The sequence below is a fragment of the Salvelinus sp. IW2-2015 genome, linkage group LG11 (assembly GCF_002910315.2).
Source record: "Salvelinus sp. IW2-2015 linkage group LG11, ASM291031v2, whole genome shotgun sequence".
NCBI lineage: Eukaryota > Metazoa > Chordata > Actinopteri > Salmoniformes > Salmonidae > Salvelinus > Salvelinus sp. IW2-2015.
Window position 1 is genome coordinate 9,493,761 of NC_036851.1, and position 15,685 is coordinate 9,509,445.

Here is a 15,685-nt window from a genome sequence, read left to right on the forward strand (position 1 = left end):
TACAAAATAACATTTTATTTGACAACTTTTATTCTTCTGTCATTCAGACAAGTTGTATCAACCCCTTTCATGAGGACCATTGAGCAATTGGTGAGGTTTGAGGTCATCCTTTGCCAGTAGTAATTTGCTCCTCTCTTGGTGTTAAACTATAAAGCACTTAATTATCAACTACCAAAAAAATAAATAAGTCATTATATAACCTAAGATTTCAGGGAGAGCATAATGAATATTTGCCTTTTATACCATTCAATAAAATACCAGCCTAGTGATTTCATTTACAAAACAGCACGCACAAGCACAGGATACGATTAACAATAAGGCAAATAAGCAATAMATGCCAAATACATGCAGGAAAGTCTTTATATACACATGAAAGACATGAAAGACAGTTTGATAGAATCAATCTTTGACTGGACATTGACAGCCATGGCACTGAGCTTGACTCAACATCAGCTCTAGTTTATCTGTCACACTTGCAGAGTATACATGCATGTATGATTGCACAAACCCACAAGCTTTTCCCTCGTTCAGATATTTTAACCAATTTAGGGTGAACTAAACACAACTGACCAGGCTGAGGATGGTAAAAGGCAAATCTGTACATCGGCTCTGGAAAAAAAAGTGTGGATTTGCCCTTCAGTTCTATGACCCAGTCCATAATGTTAGGTACAATTGTAATTGCTTAAAAATGTCCTCCATTTCCTAAGTGTAACTTCAAAAAGGCCTAGAGGGTGAGAGGGACCTCTCACTGGTACTGTCTGTAGTCTCCTCCATAGGAGGGGGCAGGCATGGGTGCTGGCTCCTCAGCAAACTGGGGACCTATAGAAAGGGAATAGGTGAGAGATGACATCAGGGATAATACATTAATAAGACGACTGGGCAGTAAGCAGTCATTCGTCCATGTTCAATATAAATAACACTATCCAATTCAAGATGGCGGCAGGGCAGTTTTGCTGAGCGTGATGTGTCACACTGTTTCTTTCAAGTGTTACAAGTTTTTATTACTTAGCAAAACCGTTATAGGCTGCGAGACTTGTCATTAAACAACAGACAAAATCCTACAAGATCAAAGCGTTAAATTGACATCTGCTGGTTTCTACAGGAGATCAAGCAGGTGTGGTGCCCTTCCTGAAAGTCGAGAGAGGATACATCTGTGCTGTGACTGACGGTCCAGACACGTTGGGCCGACTAGCCTTGGATACTCCTCGACGGTCAGGTTTTTAAAAAATCTGTGTTTCGCCATTCTACCGGAATCTTCTGACTCCACTCCTGCCTTGCTGTGCGGTGGAAGCCGGAGGTCGGTATCTGCGCTGTGACATAACGTCTAGATGCGCTGGGCTTCCTAGCCCAGGATACCCCTGCTGGGTGGACTAGCCACCGGTCTACTGTGCCCGCTCTGCCTCATTGCGCTGTAGCCTACTGCAAGGCGACTGGGTGCATTGACCAGACCCACACACTGGGCGAAATACATGTCAGTACATTCCTGCAGCTGCTGTTGAACGTGCTGACAGTTTTAAGGCAACAACGCTCGGGCACACACTTGCTTTCTAACTCTACTAGACCTGTAGGATACAGCYGAACATTTTTAGGGAATTTAAGGTTTCAAAAGATTGACTCAGTATATATTTCTTATTTTTGTTTTAGTGAATTGTTGGATTCAGTGGTAAAAATGTGTATTTTTGTACAATGGTTTTAATTGCTGCCTACATGGGTTATGGCTCATTGCATAGTCTAAATTATCAAAAACAATCTCCCTAACCCAGAGATACCGCTACACCATACTTTGACTGATGGTATAGCAGCTTTTATCTTTCAGAGGGATCCGATTGTGTTACCATTTGACTTCTACTGTGACATGCTCATAAAACTTTCTCATCTACAGGGTTTGGTCTGTCTAAAATCTGTGTTTGTTGTGTCAGATGACTGTAGGTTGGATTATTTTAAATCTGCAGAGAGATTTTAGGAAGAAACAAATCAAGGTGTATTATTCTTCTTCTGCTTTTGGTGTCAGGAAACATTCACCTAAACCCAGGCCCATTGGCTATGGATGAACTTCCCACTCCAAATTAATTTTAAAACTAGATCAGGGTTGGGACTGATGCATATTATGGTAAGGAGTTTGATGCCAAAATTGGACATGATAAAAGTCTGGGTTCACACTGCTGATCCAGATGTCTTAGTACTGTCCGAGACCTGGCTTAAGAAATCTGTTCTAAATCAGTCTATAGGCTTGGATGGTTATAATGTTTATCGATGTGACCGACAAAGTAAAGGGGGAGGTATAGCAATCTACTGGAGTTGCAATCTACTGCAGAGACAGCCTGCAGAGTTCTGTCATCTATCCAGGTCTGTGCCCAAACAGTTCGAGCTTCTACTTTTAAAAGAAAAGAAATGTCTCTCACTGTTGCTTGTTGTAGACCCCCCCCCCAGCCACCAGCTGTGCCATGGACACCATTTGTGAAATAATCGCCCCCCATTTACCTTCAGAGTTTGCACTGTTAGGTGACCTAAACTGGAATATGCTTAACACCCCGGCCGTCCTACAATCTAAGCTAGATGCCATCAATCTCACACAAATTATCATGGATCCCACCAGGTACAACCCTAAATCCGAAACACATGGGCACCCTCATAGATATCATCCTTACCAACCTGCCCTCTAAATATACCTCTGCTGTCTTCAACCAGGATCTCAGAGATCACTGCCTCATTGCCTGCGTCCGTAATGGGTCCGCGGTCAAACGACCACCCCTCATCCCTGTCAAACGCTCCCTAAAACACTTCAGAGAGCAGGCCTTTCTAATCAATCTGGCCCGGGTATCCTGGAAGGATATTGACCTCATTCCGTCAGTAGAGGATGCCTGGTTATTCTTTAAAAGTGCTTTCCTCTCCATCTTAAATAAGCATGCCCCATTCAATTTAAAAAAAAACTAAGAACAGATATAGCCCTTGGTTCACTCAAAAACATCCTGTGGCGTACTGCATTAGCATCGAATAGCCCCCGCGATATGCAACTTTTCAGGGAAGTTAGGAATCAATATACACAGGCAGTTAGGAAAGCAAATGATAGCATCCTGTAGCATAAACTCCCAAAAGTTCTCGGACACTGTAAAGTCCATGGAGAATCAGAACACCTCCTCTCAGCTGCCCAATGCACTGAGGCTAGGAAACACTGTCACCACCGATAAATCTACGATAATCGAGAATTCTCGTAGATAAGCATTTTTCTACGGCTGGCCATGCTTTCCACCTGGCTACCCCTACCCCGGTCAACAGCTTTGCACCCCCCACAGCAACTTGCCCAAGCCTCCCCCATTTCTCCTTCACCCAAATCCAGATAGCTGATGTTCTGAAAGAGCGGCAGAATCTGGACCCCTACAAATCAGCTGGGCTAGACAATCTGGACTCTCTCTTTCTAAAATGATCCGCCGCAATTGTTTGCAACACCTATTACTAGCCTGTTCAACCTCTCTTTCGTATCGTCTGAGATCCCTAAATATTGGAAAGCTGCCGCGGTCATCCCCCTCTTCAAAGGGGGAGACACCCTAGACCCAAACGGTTACAGACCTATATATCTATCCTACCCTGCCTTTCGAAAGTCTTCGAAAGCCAAGTTAACAAACAGATCACCAACCATTTTGAATCCCACCGTACCTTCTCCGCTATGCAATCTGGTCATGGGTGCACCTCAGCCACGCTCAAGGTCCTAAACGATATAACCGCCATCGATAAAAGACAATACTGTGCAGCCGTATTGATCGACCTGACCAAGGCTTTCGACTCTGTCAATCACCTCATTCTTATCGGCAGACTCAACAGCCTTGGTTTCTCAAATGACTGCCTCGCCTGGTTCACCAACTACTTCTCTGATAGAGTTCAGTGTGTCAAATCGGAGGGCCTGTTGTCCAGACCTCTGGCAGTCTATGGGGGCGCCAAAGGGTTCAATTCTCAGGCCGACTCTTTTCTCTGTATACATCAATGATGTCACTCTTGCTGCTGGTGATTCTCTGATCCACCTCTACGCAGACGACACCATTCTGTATACTTCTGGCCCCTCTTTGGACACTGTGTTAACTAACCTCCAGACGAGCTTCAATGCCATACAACTCTCCTTCTGTGGCCTCCAACTGCTCTTAAATGCAAGTAAAACTTAATGCATGCTCTTCAACCGATCGCTGCCCGCACCTGCCCGCCCGTCTAGCATCATTACTCTGGACGGTACTGACTTAGAATATATCAACAACTACAAATATCTAGGTGTCTGGTTAGACTGTAAACTCTCCTTCCAGACTCACATCAAGCATCTCCAATCCAAAATTAAATCTAGAATCGGCGTCCTATTTCACAACAAAGCATCCTTCACTCATGCTGCCAAACATACCCTCGTAAAACTGACTATCCTACCGATCCTTAACTTCGGCTATGTCATTTACAAAATAGCCTCCAACACTCTACTCAGCAAATTGGATGCAGTCTATCACAGTGCCATCCGTTTTGTCACCAAAGCCCCATATACTACCCACCACTGCGACCTGTATGCTCTCGTTGGCTGGCCCTCGCTTCATATTCATCGCCAAACCCACTGGCTTCAGGTCATCTATAAGTCTTTGCTAGGTAAAGCCCCGCCTTATCTCAGCTCACTGGTCACGATAGCAGCACTCACGCGTAGCACGCGCTCCAGCAGGTATATTTCACTGGTCAACCCCAAAGCCAACTCCTCATTTGGCCGCCTTTCCTTCCAGTTCTCTGCTGCCAATTACTGGATCGAATTGCAAAAATCACTGAAGCTGGAGACTCATATCTCCCTCACTAACTTTAAGCATCAGCTGTCAGAGCAGTTTACAGATCATTGCACCTGTACATAGCCCATCTGTAAATAGCCCACCCAACTACCTCATCCCCATATTGTTATTTTTTTTGTTGCTCCTTTGCACCCCAGTATCTCTACTTGCACATTCATCTTCTGTTCATCTACTCCTCCAGTGTGTAATTGCTAAATTGTAATTATTTCGCCACTATGGTCTATTTATTGCCTTACCTCCCTAATCTTACTTAATTTGCACACACTGTAGATCGACTTTTCTATTGTGTTATTGACTGTACGTTTGTTTATTCCATGTGTAACTCTGTTGTTTGTGTCGCACTGCTTTGCTTTATCTTTTCCAGGTCGCAGTTGTAAATGAGAACTTGTTCTCAACTGGCCTACCTGGTCAAATAAAGGTGAAATAAAAATAGCCATCTATATTAAAGACAGATGTGGTTACTGAACTAAGGTCTTTATCTAAACCAAAACAGTTTGAGTTTTTAGCATTGAAACTGCAGTTATCAAAAGCTGTGAACTTAGATTTGAAAGGATGTTATTGACCTCCATCTGCTAAAGTAGAATCCCTGGATTCTCTGGCTGAACTGATGCGTGGTTGGGGGGAAATTAAATGGTCCTTATGGCCGATTTAAACTGGGATTGGTTATCTCCAAACTCCGAGGCCATAAGACGACTGTGCAATACATAAACTTTTACTCAAATTATAAATGCAGTCACAAGACTCAATCCCAAAGACATCTAAGTCAACACTTATTGACGTTAATTCTAACAAACAATCCACATAAATACTCAGCTGTTGGTATTTTCGCTAACGATTTAAGTGATCATTGTGCAGTTGCTTGCATTAGAGACACCAAAATCCCCAAAGTGCACTCTCGGTTCATAGTCACACGAAATTTTAGGCAGTTCGGTGAGCAGGATTCCTGCATGAACTTTATGCATGCAACTGGGATAGGATTGTGCTTATTCCAGATATCGAAGAGGTATTCTCCTATTTTCATTCTATAAACACACCCCTCTCAAAAAGTACCGGGTAAGAGGTAGAGACAATCCCTGGTTTACAGGGGAATTATCTGATTTGATCCAAAAACTAAATACACAAATGGGCCAAAGCCAGAAAGGGTAATTCCCAGACTGAATGGCAGTTATTCAGGCCACTGAGAAATAAGTGCACCTTGCTAATACGTAAATGCAAATCTAGCTTCTACTACGAATCTACCAAGGCAAACCTCAATAATCCGAAATTATGGAAAACCGTTAAACCCATGAATGCTAACACAAACTCCTCTGGTCTTGCGCTGAAGTTGACCTCAAATTCAATGGATGTGACTGACAAGAATAAACTTGACATGTTTAATGAGCATTTTGCTAAAGCTGGGCATTTACTTGATAATGAACTCCTTCCTAACATCTCAAATGAGGCGGTGAATGAAACTGCCACATGTCGGCCTATGGTTCATCTATTTCATTTTACTGGGAATGAGCTTTCAGAAGTTGTAAAGGAACTCAAAATCTATTAATATTAAGAAAGCAGCCCGGATGAATTAAACCCGCATTTTCTCAAAGTTGGTGCAGAGATCATTGCTGCGCCTCTCACTCATATTTTAAATATTTTATTGGCGAGTAATACCATTCCAAAAGTCTGGAAAGCAGCCTATGTCACGCCTTTACATAAAGGTAGAGATCCGTCCCAGTTGGATAACTACCGTCCCATATCTAAACTGTCTGCTTTGGCAAACATTTTAGAAAAGTGTGTGAACTCACAGTTGAAAGACTTTCTTTATAATAACTCAGTTTTATCTCAATTCCAGTCGGGTTTTAGAGCCAAGCATTTCCTTTGCCTCAAACCCCTTTCCATGAGTGGAACGGATGTTGGTGGGCCTAGGTCTACATAAGGGTGCTAATTTAAAAAAAATCCCGGGCCGATGCGTAAGCTTATTAAAGATCAGTGATACTATCAAGATCAGTGTGCGGTTTCCTTTCTCATTCATCTTGTTCAACTGTTGCCATGCACCTGCAAAAAGTTTGCTCAGATGTGCGAGTGCCTTTTGAATGTTGAGAGCCAAGCATAGTACAATTACTGCTGTAAGTAAGGTTGTAGGTGATATTCTAGATGCTCAGGACAAGAAAAATCACTGTGTTTCACTTTTTATTGACTTATTGAAGGCCTTCGACACTGTTGCCATGTCCAGCTGTTGAAAAGACTAAAAAAGGTTGGTTTAAGTGTTGATGCATTGGATTGGTTCCTGAACGACCTTTCTGACAGAACACAGTGTGTAGCTCAGGAGGGTATGAAATCTGAGTTTCAATGGCAGCTTTTCCAATTGAAACTTGTGCTCAATGAAAGGAAAACAACATTTATGGTTCTCTTTCCTGAAAGTAAACAGATGGAGTCACTTGCAGATTTGAACTATAACAGGCCAGCAAATTGATTGGGTCTCCTCCTATAAGTATCTTGGGATTTGGTTAGATGAAAAGTTGAATTTTAAACAGCACATTGATAACTTGACTACGAAACTGAAGTTGAAATTGAGTTTCTATTTCATGAACAAATCTTGCCTTTCAATGTTAGTCAGAAAAGATCTTGTTCAAAGCACTTTTTTAAATCAGTGCTGGATTATGGTGATATTGTCTATATGCAGGCCTCAGCAAGTACCTTAAACTCTATACACGGTTAATCATGGTGCTTTAAGATTTATTACAAATGCTAGATCACTTACCCATCACTGTGATTTGTATGCTATGGTGCAATGGACCTCTCTCTCCACTAGGAGGCTAAAGCACTGGTACACTTTAATGTGTACAAAGCATTGATGGGACAACTCCCTTTGTGTCTCTGTTCTTTACTGACCAGATCAGTCACTCAATATAGTCTTCGTTCACAGTCGCTGTTGTCCTCGTCTGTTCCTAAGGCTAGAACTGAGATGGGACAATCTTTTTCCCATAATGCCCTGTCATCCTGGAACATGCTTCAGAAGATCTTAAAGTTAGGGGAGTTAGTGTCCTTGCCTGTTTTTAAGACTCTGATCGACAACACCGTTTGTGATAACTGCAGTTGTTTCTAATCTTCAATTGTATCTTTAACTTGTGACACTTTGTCTTTTGTATGTATTCTGTAATGTTTTTTGGACACGCTACTATTTCCCTGTTTTGCGTACTTGCCAGGTCGTCCTCGCAAAATAGGTTTTTAACCTCAAATGGGTTTTACCTGGTTAAATAAAAGGTTAAATAAATTAAATAAAACATTTGCACTCCCTATATTGTAGCCTTGTAAATCAACTACAGCATAAGACAGCATTCCTCAGAGGGGCACACTGACCAGTTGGGAACTGTGACGAAGCAAATCTAGTGAGCAGGATTCCAGCTCCCTCTATCAATGCCAGTAGTATACCTCCCATTGCAGCAGAGCCTACCATGGCCACTGGTCCATCTGAGGACAAACAATAAAGGAATCAGTACAACACAGCAATTAGTCTTTACAGTACACCAACAAACAAACAAAAAACAACATTTACATTGAACAAACACGTGAACGCTCCGAATTTACAAGACCATGTTGTATGTTAAGCACGTGGAAATACATAAGTGTGTTCAACAAGGAACCAATGGTGAACTTTGTGCAAAAGTTATTGTAAGATAGCTGTATAAGGGCAATTTTGTTTGTATGAGTATGTGTGTGAAAGTGTGACAGAAAAACAGCGCGAGGGCCCCTTCACAGCAATGCCTGTCTTAAAATGTGAATTATTCAACTAAATCACTCACTTCTTGCTGCGAGGATGGCTCCAGTCATGGCCCCGCTTGTGATGGAGTTCCAGGGGTCCTCTTTCCCCCGAACCTTTACCAACCCACAGTCAATCATGGAGAAGAGGCCTCCCCATACTGCAAAGCTACCTACAATACAACATAACATCATTCGCACGGTTTCAGACAAAAGCAGGCAACAATGACCAGCAGTCTGAGAACTAAAGAGCCAAATAAGCTTAACGTGCACTTACCCCCCAACTGTGGGGCTCTGGTCTTGATGGCTGTCATGCTACCTTTCAATCTGTGGCTCATCCCCTGAGAACAAAAAGAAGATGGCATCAAAACTCCTCATTCTTCACACCTCACTATGCCCAACCCATTCAGCACAGTGCAAAATTCAGTCTCTAATTGACTTAACTGTTCCTTCATATCCCATAGGCTCACTATATCAAACATAGCTGTCAACTTACATTTCACAAAAATATAAAACACAACATGCAACAATTTCAACAAGGAAATCAGTCAATTGAAATAAATTCATTAGGCCCTAATGTATGGATTTCACATGACTGGGAATACAGATATGCATCTGTTGCTCACAGATACCTYAAAAAAGGTAGGGGCGTGGGTCAGAAAATCAGTCAGTATCTGGTGTGACCCCCATTTGCCTCATGCAGGGCGACATCTCCTTGTGRCCTGTAGAATGTTGTCCCACTCCGCTTCAATGGCTGTGCGATGTTGTTGGATATTGGCAGGAACTGGAACACACTGTTGTACACGTCGATCCAGAGCATCCCAAACATGCTCAATGGGTGACATTTCTGGTGAGTATACATGCTGTCATGTAAACATCTTCCTAGCGTGAAATAGTTTCCAACCGTTCTGATTGTGACATCATGCTGTGAAATTTCTCCCAGTATGAAAAAGATCCCAGTTCAATAAATGCACGCCATCTCTATGTGGATGGCTGAGCTCGTGCAGATGTTTCCATGGTGGCCAGGAGTATTGACTTTGACCAATCACAAGCTTGTTGAGGCGTGAGGTCAGCATGTAAATACACGGAATCGCATGTCAAAGTGCTGAGGGTTGATGTGAGGAGAGATTTCTTGCAAAGACTTGGGCGACTACGTTTTCGATTGACAGTGCATACATTTCTTAGTTAGCTAGCTATGCAAACAAGTTAAAACTGCACACCTCTAAGAACAAGCCAACCAGCTAATTATGCTTGTTACYTAGCCAAATCAAGGGTGAGGGGGTGTGAGAGAAACATCTCCATGAGCTCAGTAATCCACAGACGCGTTCAATTATTGACTGGAAACATTTTCACACTGTCTAGATTTTTACATGACACAGGCCATGGAATAACTGGGACATTTCCAGCTCCCAGGAATTATGTACAGATCCTTGTGACATGGGGCCCATGCATAATCATGTTGAGACATGAGGGGATGGTGGCRGATGAGTTGAGGATTCAAATTGAGGCAATTTGAATGCACACGAGATACCAACAGTAAAAAGCAATTGTGTTCGTTGTCCGTAGCTTATGCCTGCCCAACCCATAACCCCACCATGGGGCACTCTGTTCCCAACGTTGACATCAGCAATCCGCTCGCCCACAAAACGCCATCCAAGCTGTCTGCCACCTGCCCGGTACAGTTGAAACCGGGATTCATCCGTTAAGAGCACACTTCTACAGCGTCCCAGTGGCCACCGAAGGTAAGCATTTACGCACTGAAGTCGGTTATGACACCGAACTGCAATCAGGTCAAGACACTARTGAGGACGACGAGCACACAGATGAGCTTCCCCGAGACGGTTTCTGACAGTTGATTCAATAATTCTTTGAGTGTGCAAACCCACAGCAGTTTCATCAGCCATCCGGGTGGCTGGTCTAAGACGACCACAAGGTGAAGAAGCCGGATGTGGAGGTCCTGGGCTGGCGTGGTTACATGTGGTTGTGAGGCCAGTTGTACGTACTGCCAAATTCTCCAAAACGAAGTTGGGCTTATAGTGGAGAAATTAACATTCAATTCTCTGGCACCAGCTCTGGTGTACATTCCTGCAATCAACATGCCAATTGCATGCTCCCTTAAAACTTGAGACATCTGTGGCATTGTGTTGTGCGACAAAGCTGCACCTTTTAGAGTGGCCTTTTATTGTGCCCAGCACAAGGTGCACATGTGTAATGATCATGCTGTTTAATCAGTTTGTTGATATGCCACACCTGTCAGGAGAATGGATTATCTTGGGAAATGCTCACTAACAGGAATGTTAACAAATTTGTGCACAAAATTTAAGAGTAAATCTTTTTGTGCGTACGGAACATTTCTGGGATCTTTTATTTCAGCTCACGAAACATGGGACCAACACTTTATATTGCGTTTATATTTTTGTTCAGTGTCATTTTGCACAAGGGGGAATTTATTGGCATGGCTGAACTTACTGCAGGTGAATTTCTAAAGCCCTTGACAGCCTGGAAGATCCCTCCTCCAATGGCCCCCATGGTGAAAGCACCCCCACAGTCGTCCACGATTCTCCACGGACTGAAAAAAACACAGTATGGTCAATGAACACACACAGGCAGATAAACACACAGGTCTTTACCAGTTTGCTTCAGGGTCATAGTTGCATTTAAAATGCATGATACATAGCTAGCTAGTGTAAAGTAGCCTGAAGGCTTGTGTCAACTGGCTATTAAAAGTGTGTGATTACCACCTAGTAATGTTAGATAACGGTAGTGTTGCAGTGTTGCACCACTGCGCCACTCGGGAGGCCCTACTCAGTACTTTGTTGAAGCACCTTTAGCAGCCATTACAGCCTCGAGTCTTCTTCTGTATGACGCTACAAGCTTGGCACAAATGTATTTGRGGAGTTTCTCCCATTCTCCTCTGCAGATCATCTCAGGCTTTGTCAGGTTGGATGGGGAGCGTCATTGCACAGCTATTTTCACATCTCTCCAGAGATGTTCGATCAGGTTCAAGTCCAGGCTCTGGCTGGGCCACTCAAGGACATTCAGAGACTTGTCCCGAAGCCACTCCTGCGTTGTCTTGGCTGTGTGCTTAGGGTCATTGTCCTGTTAGAAGGTGAACCTTTGCCCCAGTTTGAGGTCCTGAGCGCTCTGGAGCAGGTTTTCATCAAGGATCTCTCTGTATTTTTCCCCTCGATCCTGACTAGTCTCCCAGTCCCTGACACTGAAAAACATCCCCACAGCATGATGCTGCCACCACCATGCTTCACCGTAGGGATGGTGCCAGGTTTCCTCCAGACGTGACGCTTGGCATTCAGTTCAAAGAGTTCAATCTTGGTTTCATCAGACCAGAGAATCTTGTTTCTCATGGTCAGAGTCCTTTAGGTGCCTTTTGGCAAACTCCAAGCGGGCTGTCATGTGCCTTTTACTGAGGAGTGGCTTCCATCTGGCCACTAACACAAAGCCCTGATTGGTGGAGTGCTGCAGAGATGGTTGTCCTTCTGGAAGGTTCTCCCATTTCCCCAAAAGAACTCTAGAGCTCTGTCAGAGTGACCATTGGGTTCTTGGTCACCTCCCTGACCAACGACATTCTCCCCCGATTGCTCAGTTTGGCCGGGTATACAGCTCTAGGAAGAGTCTTGGTGGTTCCAAACTTCTTCCATTTAAGAATGATGGAGGCCACTGTGTTCTTGGGGACCTTCAATGCTGCAGAAATGTTTTGGTACCCTTCCCCAGATCTGTGACTCGACACAATCCTGTCTCGGAGCTCTACGGACAATTCCTTCGACCTCATGGCTTGGTTTTTGCTCTGACATGCACTGTCAACTGTGGGACCTTATATAGACAGGTGTCTGCTTTTCCAAATCATGTCCAATCAATTGAATTTACCACAGGTGGACTCCAATCAAGTTGAAGAAACATCTCAAGGATAAACAATGGCAAAAGGATGCACCTGAGCTCAATTCCAAGTCTCATAGCAAAGGGTCTAAAATACTTATGTAAAGGTATCTCGTTTTTTTTGTAAACATTTCTAAAAACATGTTTTTGCTTTGTCATTATGGGGTATCGTTTGTAGATAGATTTTTAAGTTGGGAGTAGTGTGTGTATGTTTGTGGGAGAGAGAGTGGTGTGTGTGCTTATGAGAGAGGGAGACAGAGTGGATAAATCCCAAATCACCCTCTTTCTTTCCCCTCTGCCCTCCATTTGCAAGCGCCTCTTTCATTTGCACAAGTGTCCCAAAGCTGAGGGAGTGAAAATTATCGAGGGTGTAGGGGCTAATTAGCCCCTCCGGTAGGCACTTCGACTGAGCCTGCAACGCTGCCGGCTTCATAGCGAAGTGGAATCCCATAAGGCACGGCGGTATTTTTTTGTTTGCACAATTTCACACAAATAATGGAGCGGCGTGCCTATTTATTTGATACGTGCATTTGTTTATGTATGATGTCGAGACTTGACACGTTTAACAAATTAAATATTTAGCTGTTACTGAGGTTTATATTTCGTAAAACGACAGGGAGGATTTGTTCATTTGAATTTCTTGCTCTTTTTATTATTGAAATGGAGAATATGAATTACATCACTCAAGTCACGAGTGTGTCCCGAAGTTGATGGGTTTATTGATCTCCTCAACCACTCTCTGGAAGTCCCCCACAATGACTTCAGACACGTACCACCAAGTGTGTGAGGGAGTGTGTGTGTGTGTTAACTGAAGAGTAAAGAAGGTTTCTTGCAGTGTGTTCCCCTTACTGCCACAAGGACATACAATTAATTATGCATGTATATTCCTTCCCCAATACATGTCAGACATGCTTTTAAGTTATGTACCCAGTAGGTCCCTCAGGTCCTCTGGCACTGGCCTTTGAACTATCCCAACGCCCAAGAGGCATGGAGGCAGCCTTTAGTTATTATGTCCCCAGCCTCTGGAATAGCCTGCCACAGAACCTGAGGGGGGCTGAAACTGTGGACATATTTAAACGATATCTTAAATCTTATTTTTTGCTTTGCTTTAGGTGCCTTTTTAGTTGTTCAGTTTGTGTCATTATTTTTGTTATTTCTTGTAGTAAATATTTCAGCTTTTATTTTCCTTTTTTCCTGTAAAGCACATTGCGTTGCATGTCTGAAATATGCCCCCCTCCCCCATTGTATCGCGATACTTGGCCTGGTATCGTGACAAGACTAGTAGCAAAGTTGTGCTACTAGGCTAATTACCTAGTTACTGTAGCATCTTGAAAGGTAGCTAGTAACACAGCACATTATCTTACCAACTATACCTAGCATATCACATTAGCGAGTGGACTAACAGTTATCATTAACTTACTATCGGTGTCTGATAATTACTTAATATATATATATATATATATATATATATATATATAGGCTTATGAGGGAGGCTTATGAGGGAGCATGCAGACGTGTCGTTACATCATACATTGTAAATTGATTGAACTAGCAGCAGGGCTAACTACATGGGCAGTAGGTAGTTACAAAGCAAATGTGGGAATTATTCAGATTAATTTGTGGTGAATAATGTGTATCACGCGACGTACACGTGAAATCACAGATAAGCGTTTGACGTATCAAACAACAGCGCCTAAACGCTCAACAAGGTCACTGAAGTGGGCTACCAACTCAGCTAGCTAGCATCTTCGGAGTCGGACGGTTTAGGGGTTTCAAATATTCGTTTGGATTAAAGATATATTTCATGTATATTTGAACAGATTATATCGCTGTGCTGTTACGACACCAGCAACACTGTGTTGCAATTTAGTTCACTAGATGCTTTCACTCACCATGGCTCCCGTGCGTATTCCTCCATTTTGTTCTTTCACTGTTCCCTTCTGACGTAACTGGCGCGTTCAAAACAACTGGGAACTCGGTAATCTCTGACTTCAGTGCGTTCAATGCCGCATTCGAAACAAATGGGAACTGGGAAATCTCCGACTTCAGTGCGTTCAAKACAATTGGGAATTCCAAGTCAAGAGCTCGGGCCTCTTTCTAGAGCTCTGACTTTCCAACCTGAAGATCAATGACGTCATTATTTTACCTCGTTTTTTTAGAGAGTTCCCAGTTATCTTGAAAGCGCCAAACAACCGGAGGAAGAGGACATTTCTTATTTAACTAGGCAAGTCAGTTAGGAACACATTGTTATTTACAGTGATGGCCTAGGAACAGTGGGTTAACTGCCTTGTTCATGGGCAGAATGACAGATTTAACCTTGTCAGCTCGGGGATTTGATCTAGCAACTTTTCAGTTGCTGGCCCAACACTCTAACCACTAGGCTACCTGCCACCCAAATATCACAAAATAAATAAAAACGTATTTTATTTGTGCATTAATTTATCTTAACTAGGGCTTTACAGCAAAGACTTAGGTTAGTTAAATCCTTTTATAATTCCACTTAACAATGGCTTATCAACTTTCAACTTTTTAGGGTAATCAAAGACATTACCATGAACAATATTTTGTTTGAAAGAATAAGGAAACTATTAACAATTCACTTTTTTGACTATGTAACGCTAATGCTTAAAATAACCCTAAAAATCTTCTCATGGACTAAAAGTCAGATTCACTCCAAATTTGGTCTTTGGACTTATTCAAAGATGGCCACAGTACACCAGTAGACGCATATTAGCACATATGCTAATATGCAAAAAAAAATATTCTCATAAACCATAGGATCAAATTACACTAAACTTTGTTTGAAAAAAGCTAAGGGGTTGGTCAAATTATGACTGAGTTATTGACAAATGTCCATTTAAACCACTGTAAATCCACTCCACTTGAAACTTGTCATCGCTGTCATGGACGTCCCTAAGGCAAACCACACTGAATTTGGTATTTATATCTCAAAAAACAAGGAAACTATTACTATTAACTAATTCTTTGCATATATTACGATAATGCTCAAAATCATCTGCATTCGTCTTCTCCTCATGAACCATACATCAGCTTCACTCCAGATTTTGTATTTAGACTCTGGATTGCACATAAAGGAAGATAGTTCTTACATTAAAGAGTGCTTGCTTTGTTATTCAGTTGATCTTGTGTCCTTTCTGTCATCCTGTGAACCCCGTTCATTTCTGCTCGCAGCTATATTTTTATTTCTATTGTTTTATCTTCATCGATAACTTGTCACTAAAATAGAAATAAAC

The 15,685-nt window shown here is 42.6% G+C and overlaps 1 protein-coding gene across 1 annotated transcript; it reads right to left on the reverse strand.

Annotated features, from left to right (window-relative positions):
- Window positions 1-342: 342 nt before the first annotated feature.
- LOC111969754 (mitochondrial import inner membrane translocase subunit Tim17-A) lies at window positions 343-14,428 on the reverse strand. Its single transcript, XM_023996000.2, has 6 exons — window positions 14,324-14,428; window positions 11,010-11,109; window positions 8,818-8,881; window positions 8,585-8,713; window positions 8,142-8,252; window positions 343-819 (listed from the first exon to the last, which is right to left on the reverse strand). The coding sequence occupies exons 1-6, from the start codon at window positions 14,347-14,349 to the stop codon at window positions 746-748; spliced, it is 504 nt and encodes a 167-aa protein (XP_023851768.1). The 5' UTR covers window positions 14,350-14,428; the 3' UTR covers window positions 343-745.
- Window positions 14,429-15,685: the final 1,257 nt, after the last annotated feature.

What these genes read in the sequence shown, in the direction of transcription:
- LOC111969754 (XM_023996000.2), bottom strand. Translation starts at nt 14,349, where the DNA reads ATGGAGGAATACGCACGGGAGCCATG. An exon ending in GCTTTAGAAATTCACCTGCA is followed by an intron (nt 8,882 to 11,009) that starts GTAAGTTCAGCC and finishes TTTTGTTCTCAG; the next exon opens with GGGATGAGCCACAGATTGAA. An exon ending in TTCGTCACAGTTCCCAACTG is followed by an intron (nt 820 to 8,141) that starts GTCAGTGTGCCC and finishes CCCTTTCTATAG; the next exon opens with GTCCCCAGTTTGCTGAGGAG.